The 16,143-nt window shown below is 33.5% G+C and overlaps 1 protein-coding gene across 6 annotated transcripts in view; it reads left to right on the top strand.

Annotated features, from left to right (window-relative positions):
• The window catches only part of CCDC102B (coiled-coil domain containing 102B), a 139,083-nt gene that overhangs the window by 33,991 nt on the left and 88,949 nt on the right, over positions 1 to 16,143 (top strand). For all 6 annotated transcript variants that reach the window (XM_035709461.2, XM_049112019.1, XM_025422054.2 and 3 more), the window contains 2 exons: positions 5,629 to 6,241; positions 7,533 to 7,750. In XM_035709461.2, coding sequence (XP_035565354.1) covers positions 5,645 to 6,241; positions 7,533 to 7,750 — 815 coding nt within the window. In that variant the 5' untranslated portion in view covers positions 5,629 to 5,644. The remainder of the gene's footprint in view (positions 1 to 5,628; positions 6,242 to 7,532; positions 7,751 to 16,143) is intronic.

Here is a 16,143-nt window from a genome sequence, read left to right as displayed (position 1 = left end):
AAAAAAAAGATATGATATGGAGAGATTATTCTGAAATAGATTTTTTAAAAAAGAAATGGAGTTAATTTTTTTTATCATTGAGCATTATCTAAGAAATATATTACTTTCCTCAAATCATTTTTTACTGAAAACCTAGAGTAAAGATAAGGCATCACACATGGCTTCAGCAACAGGGTGAAGAGTAGGAGGCTAAAGACTTAGGAAGCAGGGAAGAGTCTCTAAGAGCAGGATGGGGCTTATCATATGAATTCCATGCCAATTCTTTAAAATCAATTTCTAATTGATCAGATAATGCAGTTTATAATTTGATAAAGACTGTTAGCAAACAAATATTTGTGTCTTAAATGTTTTCAATTATGCTTATACTATGAGGATTTGGGGGGAAAGAAAAGTATCCAAGCTTTAAATAACATACAAATTTATTTTATAATATTTAGCTGCCTTTTTGTGCAAGTATTTCCTGCCTCTATCTGGTTCCAAAATTTTGCATTTATGTCAACAAATATAGACAAATAACTGCCACAGTGTATGGATTTCTAAAATACTTACCCATGGACAGAACCTGAGCTTGACTGCAATGGTGTGATCTTGCCTTTTGCTGTAATTGTTCACTCTCCTTTTTCTGTTACAACTGCTGTCTCACAGTTCATGTTTAGTGTTCTCTTGCAAAACTTTCTAAAATTATTTTTTTTCTGCTTTAGACCCATACAGTATACATATTTTTGTTATATAATCACTTGTGCATGTGTGACAGGCCACATTTTAAAATACAATGTGGTGTTTTACTTTCTTAAGTATTAAAATCTGATTTTTCTTTTTTGATTTTTATCAGAGTATATGGCATCATATATGAAGGAATAACTGTTCCTTAGCTTTATGTTTTGAATCTATATTAATCTATTTACTTTTTGCTTATGGCTTTTATTAACATTACTGTGCATGCGTTAGTGGTCCTGTGCTTCTTAGGGGGAAAAAAATCCAAGAAGGATTTCATTTAGAATTCTTTTCCTATAGATTAATGGAAATAAATAAGTATAAACAATAAAACAAAAATCCCTCTGGACCCTTTTTTATTCTGCCCTGATAGTACAACTTCTGCCAAAAATGCTTTTATTTCTGGTCCACCTCATTCTTCAGATAATACATGAGACGTCTGTCACTTCAGAGAGACTTTTTTTAAAGATTTTATTTACTTACTCACTAGAGACACACAGAGAGAGGCAGAGACATAGGCAGAAGGAGAAGCAGGCTCCCCATTGGGAGCCTGGTGGGAAACTCGATCCCAGGACCCTGGGATCATGACTTGAGCCAAAGGCAGACGCTCAACCACTGAGCCACCCAGGTTCTCCCAGAGAGACTTCTTTAAGCATATATTATGTGTGGAATCACAATACACTGTTTATTTCTTTCAAAGCGAGTTAAAATTTGTGGATGTTAGTTTTATGTATTACTTTTGGGTGTTAACAAGGTCCCAGGATCGCAGAATCTGTGTGTATATTGTTCACTATCAACAGAGGAAGCCAAATGTAAACTTCCTGCTCTGATGTCAGGCCGGTTAGGGATGGAGGAGAGTCAATCAAGCATAGGTCTCACTAACTGATACCCAAAGGTTGAGAAACCGAGCAGAGGTGAGCATGTGGAGAGAGGCAAGAGTCTCTTGAGTAGCAATGTGATTGCTCCAAGGAGAAAATTAGGGGAGGTTTGTGCAGGGAATGGACATCAGCATTACTGAAGCGTGGATCACGGAAGCAGGATGACAGAGAGGAGGCTGCAGGGATTTACAAGCCCCAAACTTGCAGTTTCTTTAATCTATAATGAGATTAAACTCAAAGCACAATATCAGGATCACTTGACTAATTGGGATGTGATTTAATGGGAGATATTGGATCATAAACATAACCAAAATGGAAATCTGCCAAATATGTTTCTGCAATAACCTAAAAGATGATGTTACTGTAGCGAACATAGGTGTTTCGAAGTTGTAGGCTGTTGATATGGGGGGGGGGGAGTGGCTCTGGGTTCAAATTTCCTTAATTCCCAAGCTCTGCTGACCCCTTTTACATGTATGACTTGGGCTGTTTACATTAGATCCCTAAGCCCTGATTTCTTCATCTCTAGGATGGAGATAATAGTAGCACTGAATATTTCACTGAATAATGTGAATATGATATATAAATTGATTATAACCTTTATTACATGAAATTAAGAGCTTTTTTGGTAAATTTCATTTATCTGTTGCTATCTCTGTTTTTTAAATATACCACCTCTCTTTCCAAAGAGAGAAAAGAAACTGAAAAAAAATTATGCAGTAGTCCAAAGTGACATATTGGTGACTTTTTTTTTTTTTTTTTACATATTGGTGACTTGTATAGCACTGAGGAAAACTGTCACTCTGCCTAAGAGACAACCTGGGCCAGCCAGTTTGCAGGCATTTTTTCCACTTTCTGGTCAGAAGAACTAACTGAAGTACAATATTTCTGTCTTCTCTTACAGATAAGGATAATGAGTCAAAGGTATTTTGACAAATTTATATAATTTGTCCAAGATCATCTATGTGGGAAGCAGAATCAGAGTTTGAATCAATAGAATCTGGAACTCAATGTCTTATACATTAAACTTATCTTTAGTGAAAAATAATGCTTAGCAATATTATTTATACAGAGTAGACCCATCATTTTTCATTTATTTGGTAATGTACAACATTAAAAATACTTGTAGTCATCAGGGTAACCGGGTTGTATGAACATTTTTAATAGCTTTATTGAGATGTGATTAATACAAATTATTGCACATATTTAATGTATATCATTTGATGAGTTAGAACATAGGCATGCACCTGTGAGCCCATTACCATGATCAAAGTAATAAACATATCCACCACCTTCAAAAGTTTCCTTGTGCTCCCTCACTCCTTTTTGTAGTAAGGACAATGCAAAATTGCGTGTAAGAGACCAAAGAGTCCATACCATTAAGATATTTCCTCATGCATCAAAGGCTTTGTACTACAACCACTGACAAATACTTTCACAGTTATTGAAATAAAACATGAGGAGCATGCACATATGTATAGGGAAAATGAGTGCCTCAGTAGATACACATAAGGATTCAATATCCCCATTTACACTTGCTTGAGAAACACTTTAGAACAGGAAAAACTATTCAAGTTCAAGGACTGAATGATTAAACCCAACTCAATTTTGTTTAGTCAGATGTGAAAAAATACATAGTTAATTGGTAAGCAAGGTCTCCATGTACCAGAATCCAATTATAGACTCTTCAAAACACTAGTGAAATAAAAATTAATGAGACATTTTTAAAGACATTACAATTTTATGGTACTGATTTATTTTGAAAAATGGCAAGGATAAATTTAAATTTAATATGCTGAAATAACTTTCCTGTCTTTATTTTGGAATTCCAGCCAAAAAATATCAGAAATATCTTTAAATAGTGAATAACAAATACATATATATGTGTATATATATATGTATATATATGATATGTGAACATATACATAAAATATTGCTTCTAAGAGTTCTTTATTTTCTTTTTTAATATTGATCTTGGTTTAGTAATGGTCCAAGAAATTTGGTCAGCTATATTATCATTGCCCTCTGAATTGCAGTAAATGTAGGGAACAATTGCTCCAAATCAGCAGTAATTCAAATGTGCTTGGACATATACCAATGCTAACAAAAATAATTACAACCATGAATCTATATTATTATAAGTATTATAATAGAAAGTGAATTGGTTTGGCACCTCTACAGAACACGTGTTAAAATGTGTTTTTTACTTACAACTTGAAAGTGATATACATTTAATATTATATACTTTTTTTCTTACCATATAAAGACTTATGCTGGGGGTTCCTGGATGACTCAGCTTGTTAAGCAGCTGACTCTTGATTTTGACTCAGGTCATGATCTCAGGGTCCTGGGATCAAGCCCTATGCTGGGCTCCACACTCAGTGGGGAGTCTGAGAATTATCTCACTCCTTCTTACTCTGCCCCTCCCCCAGCTCATACTTTCTCTCTAAAATAATAAAAAAAACAAAAAAAAAGACTTATTTTGTAAGTTGTTAGTTTAATGACACCCCTTCAGTTGATTAAATGGATGGCTCATAAGGAGACAGTTTATGATCTGTTTTATATAGTTATATAAAAGCAAATAAAACAATGAGAGGAATTAATGTCATGTACATTAAATATTATTTATACCAATAAATCTTATTTGATAATAAAAATGGGTAATATTATACGACCTCAGAACTTTATTAATTTATAGATTAACCTGCATGTTTTAAGCATTTATTAAAAAAATTCTACTTGCTGTCATCAATATGGCTATGTTGCAATATTGAATAAAGTAATGGGTGTACATACTGATAAGTAGGTCTGCTTTGACCAATTAATTTGTCTGTGTTATATATATGGGAAGCTGCTTGTAATTCCTTTATAAAGCTTTGAAACTATGATAACATGAAAGCTATGAAACTTTGATAACATTGTTATCTATGCTGGGAAGTCTTTTCATTTCTAGGAGACAGTTCATCGCTCCTTGAGCAGTGCTTCTTACAGAGCTTCCTACATACCGTAGCAACCTAGCACTGATTTGACACATAATATATACTAAAAAAAGATTGATTGAGTAAATAACTATACTTTTATAGTGTGAATATGTACTTTTAATTTTCATGTGCTTGTCTCCCACTGAACTCCAAAATCTTTAAGACAAAAACCATGTCTTATTCACAATATTTTTTTTTTTTAGAATTTATCATAATATTAACCATGGGATGAAAGTAATTCATGTATCAATCTAATGTCACTTTGAACTGGGAGTGACAGAAACTTCAACAATCACACCTTAAATAAAGTTAGGTAACCATTCTCACATGGTACGATAACCAGAGATTTCATGCCACAGTTCAATCATTAAATCAAGCCCTTTTCCTCTTTCTGTTCCATTATTTTAAGTATTATCAGGTGGCTGTTACACTTGCCTTCTTCCAGAATCATGTCTTTGTTTAGGCAGGAAGAAAGCAGAGGGAAAGAGTTTCTCACTTTGTGATTTTTTTGTTTTATAGTTGGGAAACTTTCCCAACAAATTTTCCCTCAAATCTCAGCCGGAACCTGATCCTATGCTAATGCATGGTCAATGACATGTAGGCCACCATGAAAGAGTTAGACCAATTAGGATTTAGCCCCTGGGATTAGAAAAGGGACCTGGAGATCAATAGATTCCGCCTTCCACTTAAATGGGTTGTGCTTGAATTAGCAGGGAAAAGAGGATCCCTGAGTAGTTAAGGGACAATACAGATTACAGTAAATATTACCTAAAAAGAATTGGATTTGCTAAAATGAATTATTCATGTCATATGCTATTCCCGATTGTATCTTTATATTTTTATTTGTATTCATTTGGCCAAATTTAATATGAGCAATTTCTGTTTCTTTGAGGATAATTACAAATACATAAGTTCTTCTGTATTTTTAGTTATAGTGGAAAAGAAAATATGTAATATTGAAAGATATATTGTTTTCATCCACCTTCTTTTTGTAATATAGGTCTTGCTCATTCCATTGCAATGGAAACTAAAATGTTAATTATGTTCTCTTTTTTTAGACCCAAAAAGGTAAATATGAATTTAGATTCCATCCATCGGTTAATTGAAGAAACACAAATCTTCCAGATGCAGCAGTCATCAGTAAAACCACCTTGTGACATCGTAGCCCCTGATTCCTCCCCTAGGGACACTTGTCATTCCTGTTTGCCACTTCAGGGGCTGCAATCACATGCTGCTCACAACTTCTGTGCACACTCGTGCAATACCAATGAATGGAATATTTGTGAAGAGCTTCGCCTGCGGGAGCTTGAAGAAGTCAAGGCCAGAGCTGCCCAGATGGAGAAGACCATGCGGTGGTGGTCAGACTGCACTGCTAATTGGAGAGAAAAGTGGAGCAAAGTTCGGGCTGAAAGGAACAGTGCCAGGGAGGAAGGAAGACAGCTCAGAATAAAATTAGAGATGACAATGAAAGAATTGAGCGAATTGAAAAAGAAACAGAGTTTGCCACACCAAAAGGTGTTAGAAACTACCCAGGACCTGAAGCATCCCAGCTTCATGGAAGTGTCCTCTGCACAAGGAGACCAATTTCAAATTGCTTCACAAACATGTAAGTCTATCAGAGAGTATCTGGTGAAAAGAGAATTTCCTACAAAAGACAACACATACAGTAAGGTAAGAAAAAAGCTCCACAGAGGAATCCAGAGATTATGTGTGGGTTTGAATGCAGTATACAGTAATGGGGAGGAAAGAGAAAATGACAAACCCAGTGGTGACTGCATTTGCTTGCTTGGGCTGCCATACCTAGGTACCACAGATCTGGGTGGCTTCAGCAACAGAAATCTATTTTCTGATAGTTCTAGAGGTTTAGGAATGTGAGATCAAGGTGTCAGCAGGTTTGGTTTCTTCTGAGGCCTCTTCTTGGCTTACAGATGGCCACCTTTTCCTTGTGTCTTCACATGGTCTTTTCTTTGTGTGTGGTTATCTTCAAATTTCCTTGTAAAGACACTATCTCTAGGCCTACCATATTAACCTCATTTTAACTTAATGACTTCTTTAAAGACACTGTACCCAATTCAGTATCATTCTAAGGTACTGGGGGCAGGCTAAGACTTCAACATACCAGTTTTTGGGAAGAGACAGAGTTCAACAGCCCATATTACTGATCTTAGTAATATTTTTAGCAAAAATTAGCATTTTTATGTGAAAAGAAAATATTTAGAGAGATTTCTCTCCATTTACCCTCATTATGACAATAATAATAAATTGTTCATACAGTAGGTTTCATACAAAGGTTTGGGACTTTGGCTTCATGATTAATTCCTGTAAAATGGGTACTATAGGCAAATACCTTTAGGAAATGCTTCACATTATCCACTCGTGGAATTTCTTGATATTCTTAGAGTCTTGAAGTTTTTAAGAATTCTGCACAAAATAAACTTTTTAGAAGCTTTATCTAATATAGCAGTTTGTAACCTTATTTATCCATTTTCTTTAACCTGGTAAATACTATTAACAACCCATGGAACATACTTTCAGAAACCTTAGGAATTCATTTTATTTCTTTAAATAATATCAGTTTATATTGTTACTCCTTTCTAATTCCACCTCTAAAAATATAGAGCATGATATCTTGCTCTTCTATGATTCAATCTAAAAATTTAAACCTTTCTATTATGTATGGGATTTATGGTAGATATAACCTAGATTCCATTGTAAATAAAAAAGTTTTCATAGACTGAAATGTATTTCACTATAATGTAGAACATAGAAGGAAAAAAAAAAGGCTTAAGGAATGCAAGTTAAAGTTCAGTCATATGTCTCAATTACAGACTGATAAATGAAAATAGTAATTGGATGGTGAATCATAATATTTATTTCCTCTCCAAAATATGTTTTCTTCATGTGTTTTCTGCACTAGATTTAAAAAATTAACAATAGTTGTTTTATATTTTTTTCTTTTCAGGAAGATTTGATTATTGACCAGTTAAGGTTAAATGAGGAGATGAAACTGAATCTTAACAGCCCTGATTCATTCAAGAATGGTGGTACTGAAAACTGTACACTGAAATCTGCATTAAGACTGCAAGCAATAAACCTACCTTTGGAGAATGAAGTGTCTGAAATTTCAGCTTTGCAAGTGCATCTGGATGACTTCCAAAAAATTTTATGGAAAGAAAGAGAGTAAGTGCGAATCATTGTCTCCCTTAACCAAGTCTGATTTTTCAAACTTACTGAATTAAGTCTAGCAAACTGGCCATTTGATAATGTATTTTACCTATGCTTAGTCATTAAGTACTAATATTTTAAAAAAACATTTGATATGTATTCATTTTTTAATGTTTAAAATATTAAATATTTAATATGTAAGTATTAAATACACACACTACTGCACAGGCTGTGGGCCAAATGAGAAATCCAACAGCAAGTCAAAATATGTCTCAAAACACAGGAGAAAGAAAACACAATATTGTAAAACCTGTGAAATGTAGCAAAAGCAGATGTTAGAGTGAAATTTATGTTATAAATGCTTGTATTAAGAAAAAAAGTTCAAGACGCCTAGGTGGCTCAGCGGTTGAGTGTCTGCCTTCAGCTCTGGTGTGATCCTGGGGTGTCCGGACAGGCTCCCCACAGGGAGCTGGCTTCTCCCTCTGCCTATGTCTCTGCCACTCTCTCTGTGTCTCTCGTGAATTAACAAATGCAATCTTTTAAAAAAAGTTTAATAAATCACACTACACCACAAGAAACTAGAAAAAGAATGAACTTAGCTGAAATTTAGTAGAGGAAGAAAATAACAAAGAAAAATCAGAAATAAAATAGAGTCTAGAACAAATAATAACATAACATCGAAAGTAATGACCAGTTTTTTAAAAAAAATATAAATAAAATTGACAATGCTTTAACTAAATATACTAAGTAAAAGAGAGAGAAAGTCAAAAACCAATATGAGAAATGGAAGAGAAAATAATACAAGAGATAACCACAGAAATACAGAGTGGGATAACATATTATCATAAACAGACTTAGAAAATAAAAAAAAACAGATAATTCCTAAAAATGCACAAGTTACCAAGATTGAATCATGCATCTTGATTCCAATCTTGATCTTGATTTCCAAGTAGGAAATCTTTTTTGACCAGTAGCAAGAATGAAAGTTGAATTAAAAATCAAAAATCTCCCCAAACAAAAAAGCCAAAGACTATATGGTTTCATTGGTGAATTCTACCAATTATTTACAAAAATAATTAATGACAAGTTAATCAAAATCTTACGTATAAGAAGTCCTGAACTTACTAGGGAAAACCTATAAGGCTAGCTGGAGATTCCTCAACAAACTTGGCAAGCCAGAAGGGAGTGGCACGATATATTCAGAGTGCTGAGTGATAAGAATCTGCAGCCAAGAATATCCAGCAAGGCTATCATTCAGAATATGAGGAGAGATAAAGAGTTTCCAGACAAAAACTAAAAGAGTTCATGACCACTAAACCAGCCCTGCAAGAAATATTAAAGGGAACTCTTGAGTGCAAAGGAGAGACCAAAAATGACAAAGACAAGAAAGGATCAGAGGAAATCTCCAGAAACAATGACAAAACAAGTCAAGTTCTGAATTTTGAAAAGTAATTTAAAACTTGTTAGTTTTTAGTTTTTATCATTCTTTTGATATAACTTTGTTCTTGTCTCTGGCAAATTCACCTTAATTATATTTGAATCATTAATGTAAATGGCTAGAATAGCCAGTGGTTTTCAAATTTCTACAGCATTAGCAGACATCAGTGAATCATTACAAATGAAAAATATGTTAATATTTATAAGGGACAACTCAGTTTGTGAGTTACTGATTGCAGAAAATTGTGCTTTATTCATTGATCATTTGTGGTATAGAGCAAAGAAAGCTAGACTTGAGATTAGATGACCTGGATATTTACCTTGGTTCTCACATATCCAGCTACATGATTTTGGGTTAGCCAAGATTGTGCTATTATTTCCTTTGTAAAAATATGGATAGTGGTGCCTATGTTCCAGTTATCTTTTGGTTTATAGCAACACTGCCCACACGATGGTTTGTGTTGAAACAACAGTCACCATATAATCTGTTCTTGAAACTTGAGCATGCTTTGTGTAGACAGCTCATCTCTCACTACATGTGGCTTCAGCTGAGATGGCTCAAGGCTGGAGATGACTTAAGGGCTGGGGGCCAAAATCATCTGAAGCCTCCTCACTTACTCTCATATCTGGCACTTGATCTTGATTCTCCCCCTGGGGTCTTAGTCGGAACACCTGCAGGTGTCCTATCCGTTTGGCCACATGGATTCCTCACAGTGCCGTGGCTTGATTGAAAGCAAACATCTTAAAAGCACAGAAAAAAAAAATATGCTGTTTTAATTACCTTGTCTGAAAAGTCACATAGCATCACTTCAGCCTTATTCACCAAATTATTATGAGGATCAAACACAAATATTGTCTGGGAAAGTGGCTAGTGGTGTGAATTACTCAGTATGATTTATTTGTTATTCCTTCATAATCACCTTAGACAATGATTAGCATTGTGCGGAATATTTAAAACATGTTACAGTATGGCCCCCAAATCTGAAAATCATTATTTTTCCACCTAGTTATAAGACTTTTAATGGGCAGGAAAATTTGGGGAAAAATAGGTATAAATATTATTATATGTTATATAATGGTTTCAATTTTCCTAGTTTAAATAGATTGGAATAATGATAACATGCACACAGACCTTTCATGGATAGTATAAGCCCTTGATATGCCATTCTTTATCTGTTAACCAGAAATTTCTCTTTAGTCTCTCTAAATGTATTGCCCTACTAATTCCCTTTTTCAGAGGCTTTATCTATACCTCGCCATATGAGTAGATTGTGATAATACAATCACAATACATTGTAATAATGTACCTGTCTATATAATAAATATTTATTATTCTGTCATCGAGTACAAATTCCTAATAGAGGCAATCAATATTAGTAGAAAGGAGAAAAAATTTGAATTAATTTTTAGGCCTGTACCCATATTAAAAATTAATTTTATCTGGAACTGTAGATCTCAGTCAAGTTCTAAATCTGTGTTTTATTTCTTGAAGGGTTTAACTTCTTAGTAGTTACAGACTTCTCTCACACCCACTCACACTGTTACTTCACTGACATAATGTAGTACGGACCATATGAAGCTGCTCCCTCCTACGTATAAACTCCCTGCGGTGCCAGTTTTAATGACACGCATGTGTATCTCTCTACACTCCCACTCAGACACACAGACGCACACTTATATATTTGACTCCCATGGAATAAATTACCAATCCCTATAGTAAGTAAATTCTTCAACTCTCTGGGACTTCAATATATAAACCATAATTGGGCCAGAGAAAAAGGGGGAAAGGGACCTCTGATTCCACTTTGTCTCTTCACTCTTCTCTCTAATAAACAGTCCCGTGGGTGTTATGTGTCCATGAATCAACATGAGCATGCAGTCCACGTGAGGCAATCAAAAAGCCTTTTCTCTATCACAAGAGACTGTTTCCCAAGGATATAGTATATGCTGTTGCTATAAATCTGTCTAACCTTTTAAATTCTTCCTCCTGGAATCAGCAAGTTGATGGCCGGAGTTGAGAACATGTGAATATAATTTTTTCTATGTTCCCAGCTAATGGGAAAATTCTCTTGTCTAGGAATCAGCCAAGAGAACTCAGGGGATGCTTTTCACCATTGTCACTGATGACAACCTCCTTATCAAAAACAATAAACTTTATTATATTGTTTGTATTCTGAGTACTATTCAGTTTTATGAAAATAATTTTCCGGGATCTAGAAGCTCCTCATGTATTGAGAATTTGTGTATTTTTGATCTCTCAGATAAAGACTTCCCATGTGGAAAATGTGAAGTGAGGATGGGAACCTCATCCACTTACAGAGCTAGGTGTACCTAGACGTTTAGGGAGAGGAATTTTGGCAATGTCAGATCTTATGTAAAGGAGATGATGAAGTAAAAATATTTTCATTTAGAACCAGTTCTCAAAGTAAACTGCAGATGGCACCTGTATCCCTTAGAAAATGTTTGCACCATGCATTTAAGCAGAGCCTTAATCCTCGCCTCACTATTTTATTTCTTAGTCTATTTTCTATGGAAGAAAAGTAGTATGCTTCAATTATTTTGCTTTGCTTCATAAATGGTGTGTTTTTTCTTGATAAAATGAGACATATATATATATTATTTTGCTTTGCTTCATAAATGGTGTGTTTTTTCTTGATAAAATGAGACATATATATATATATATATATATATTCTTCAATGAGCCCAATGAACAAAATGGCATGCAAATCTAGTTAATATTATTTAATGTAATATTATTATAAATTACACAGTCAGGCCTACTTATTTATTCACTATTACTAATGGGATATGTGGTAAACCTTTGCCTTTTTAAAAAAGTAATTTATGATTTGTATTCCTTTATACATATGTATTTATTTTTCTAGCTTTATTGAAGTATACATGAGAAATAAAATTTGTGTGTATTTAAGTTGAGCAATGTGATGAATTTGGTTTAAGATTTTATTTTATTTTATTTTATTTTATTTTATTTATTTTATATTTTTAAAAAGATTTTATTTATTTATTTGACAGAGAGAGAGCACAAGCAGGCAGACAGGCAGGCAGAGGGAGAGGGAGAAGCAGGGAGCCTGACATGGGGCTGCTTCCAGGACCCTGTGGGATCATGACCTGAACCAAAGGCAGATACTTAACCAACTGAGCCACTCAGGTGTTCTAAAGTTTTTATTTTAATTCCAGTTAGTTAATTTGCAGTAGTACAGTACAGTGATTTAGCAGTTCCATATGTCACCCTGTGCACATCCCCACAAGCACACGTGATGTTTTGGTATATGTGTGAAATGATTACCACAATCAAGCTAATTAACACATCCATCGCTTAACACCATTATTAATTTTTGCATGTGGTGAGACCTCTTATGATCTACCCACTTAGAAAATTTCAAGTGTACAGTCTGGTATTGTTAGCTATAATCATCATGCTGTACCTTAGTTTCCAGAAGGATTTATAACTGAGAGTTTGTACGCTTTGACTGATGTCTACGAACTGTCCCCACTTCCCAGCCCCTGGCATTTACCATTCTACTCTCTGTTACTATGAGATTTTTAAGATTCTACATATAAGTGAAATGATGTAGTATTTGTCTTTCTGCATCTGGTTTATTTCACTTCCCGTAATGTCCTACACTGTGTACACACACACACACACATACACACACACACCCCTCATATTTTCTGCATCTGTTTATTTGTAGATGGACAGTTAGATTGCTTCTGTATCTCAGCTTTTGCAAATAATGCTGCAGTGAACATGAAGGTCTCTTTGAGATATTTGTTTCCTTTCCTTAGGCTGTATACCTAGAAGTGGGATTGCTAGATCATCCAACAGTTGTTTTTAATTTTTTGAGGAGCCTGCATATCTTTTTCCACAGTGGCTGCACCAACTTACATTCCCCTCAACAATGTCGTTTCAACTACACTCTTACCAACACTTGTTATCACTTGTGTTTTTGGTAATGACCATTCTAAAATAATGAGGTAATATCTCACTGAAGTTTGGGTTTGCTTTTCCCTGATGATTACTAATGTTAAGCATCTATTCATATACTTGGCCTTTTGTATGTCTTCCTGGAAAACTGTTTACCTTATTCATTCCTTAATTTTTGTTTGTTTGGGGGTGTTTTTGGTTTTGATTTTTGCTATTGAGTTGTGTGGGTTCCTTATATATTTTGGCTTCCTTATCAGATATATGGTTTCCAAATATTTTCTATAGGTTGCCTTTTCATTTTGTTGTTTCTTTTCCTGTGCAGAAGCATTTTAGTTTGATTTATTTCTGCTTATTTTTGCTTTTGCTGCCTCTGCTTTTGGTGTTGAGTCCAAAAGAATATTGCCAATACCAATATCCAGGAGCTTTTTCCTTAAGTTTTCTTTGAGGACTTTTACAGTTTCAGTCTTATATTTAATCCATTTCAAGCCACTTTTTGTGCACTTTTGCAATTGGTTTTTATTGTATAGTGTCTTTTATGTTTGAGTAATACCCTACTTAAGGAGATGGAGTCTGTTTTTCTGCATAGACTACAAAATTGTTAGTAAGTCTCAACTTGAGTCTCCCTTGTGGTTAAGGTGCAGGCACTTGACATAGGAACAGCTCTTGAGATGTAGCCACCTAGCCTTTTTAGCAAAAGCTAATGCCCCAAGAAAAAGAGAGCACCTATCCTGGTGAGGAGGAAGCCTGTGGTAGTAGCTACATCTTGATCCAAGAGGCAGCAGTGGTTTCCAGGGAAAATATCGCCATGTCTGGAGTTGGTGGTATTGAGGTCATGCTGTGATGCCCGTACCTAAATGGTGGCTGCAATGAAATACTGATGGGAAGATTGCTATGGCATCATCTTTGGTATTTCTTGCTGTGCAGGTTCCCCATTTGCTTCTCTGGATCTTCCCAGAGTTTCCTCAAAAAGACTCTTTGAGCTAATAATATCCTTTACTACTTTACTTATATTGGCTAATTCGAAATATTTACTCATTAGACACATATTTGATACCAAGAAAGTGGACAGGCAACAGGCAGTGGGGTCTTCATAGGATCAGCTCTGTGGCATGAGAGCAAATCCTTTGTTCCTGGCTGGATCATCTCAGAGTCTTGGTCTCTGATCATTTTGGATATTTCTGAGTTTCATAGTATTTTAAAAATTCATCTCTTTTCTAATTAAATTAACTATATATGGCTTGGCTATTTGCTGAAAGATGCTAAAAATGCTAAGGATATAATTGTTAATACTTGAGAGTAGAGTCACAAAATGACAAATATGTTGCTGATTAAAAACATATTTAAAACTTTTTTATTATTTATAGTTTGATACTAACTACAGTTTAGACTAATAGAAAAATTAATATTTAGATGTTATTATAAGTTAATTTGTTTTTGTCTGGCAAAAACAAATATTGATAGAACTTTAAGAAAGTACTTGTTATTTTACAATAAAATTTCGCACAGTTCAAAAGTGATTACTTTTATCCCCAAATATTAGTGTTTCAGGAACTTTCATCCCTGAAAAATATTTTGGCTAAATTTTTGTCTATATATATATGTCCAAGTTTTATGTTCAATTATTGTGGGATCATCATAACTATCAAAGGATTGTATAGAAATATAATAATACCTTTCCAGAAAAATCATTTTGGTTTACACTTTATCTTTTAGTTCTTCAAATTTTATATATTTCAGCAATGAGATCTTTAAAAGTTTATATCATCATATTAAAAATACTACATTTTGGCTGAACTTTATCTTACTATTTTTTAAATATGCAATATTCTTTATAGAGTAAAATAAGTTTTTTTCTTTGCCTTAATAGTTCAAATGATCTGATGATAATTTAAATTTCAATTATAAATTTAACTGCATAGTTAGTAATTTTGGAAATTCCTCTAAAATATAGAATAAATTGATTAGGCCAGAAATTAAGAATTTAAAGAGTGCCCTCTGCTGCATAAATTTAAGTGTGCAGGGTCCTTATGTCCTCAATGTTTGCTTGCATAGAGTCAACTAAAAATATTTTAGTTGTATAAATTTGCTAAAAATATCCAAGCATCGCTATATCATTAAATACATGTTTATGAATTGCCTTTCCTTTCACTTCTTAGACTAAATTATACCATCTTATGTAATAAAAACACATAATTTTATTTCAGTAAACTAATAAATATTAGTTATTATATTTAAGATGCATACATGAAGAGATAAATAATACTATATTATAAATATTACTAATATGTCTTAAATAAGGCATAAGAATCTATTTCCTTATAACACATTTGGGCAAAATTATATTATTTTTATTTTATGAACTGGTTTTGACTAATTCTAGGTCTAGGTGTAATCTAGATATAATTCTATCTTTAGAATATTTCTATGTTTCTGTATAATTAAGATTAAAAGCTTAATTAATATATAGTTTGCAGTACTCTTCTTGAACCTCTTATAAAATTCTGAAAGAATATTTACCCCAATACTTTTTATGACATTTTTAAGAATCAACATTTATTCTACAATAATAATAAATCATTTTTACTGTAATGTGAGCCTTTTTGCTAACATTATCATTTGATCTTTTAAACTGCAATGTTAAGAACTGATGGTGATTTCTGAACATGTATGATCCTAAATTTTAAAGTGTAGACTTTTCTCAATTTTTCAAGTAAATTTTATATTATTCTACTAATAAATTTTGAGATAATTTATCAATGTATGCTTATTACACAAATGTAGTTAATTAGTATCCTTTAATAAAATCACTTTATTTACTATATTCCTTTTCCTTTTTAAAATTTTCAATCCCTGACAAAAATAGAGATTCCCATGTTCTACTCATGCAACTCTAGTAAATTAAGAGTACAGTGATTCTTAAACATTCCAGTGAAGTTACAAATTTAGTGAAATTTTCTTATTTTTGCAACTGAAATTACAAGTCTAAGTCAATACTCAATTTCTCTTAAATATTCAAATATGACTT

The sequence above is a fragment of the Canis lupus genome, chromosome 1 (assembly GCF_003254725.2).
Source record: "Canis lupus dingo isolate Sandy chromosome 1, ASM325472v2, whole genome shotgun sequence".
Classification (NCBI taxonomy): Eukaryota; Metazoa; Chordata; class Mammalia; order Carnivora; family Canidae; genus Canis; species Canis lupus.
The sequence above is the reverse complement of the archived record's forward strand: the minus strand, read 5'-3'. Positions and strand labels throughout refer to the sequence as shown.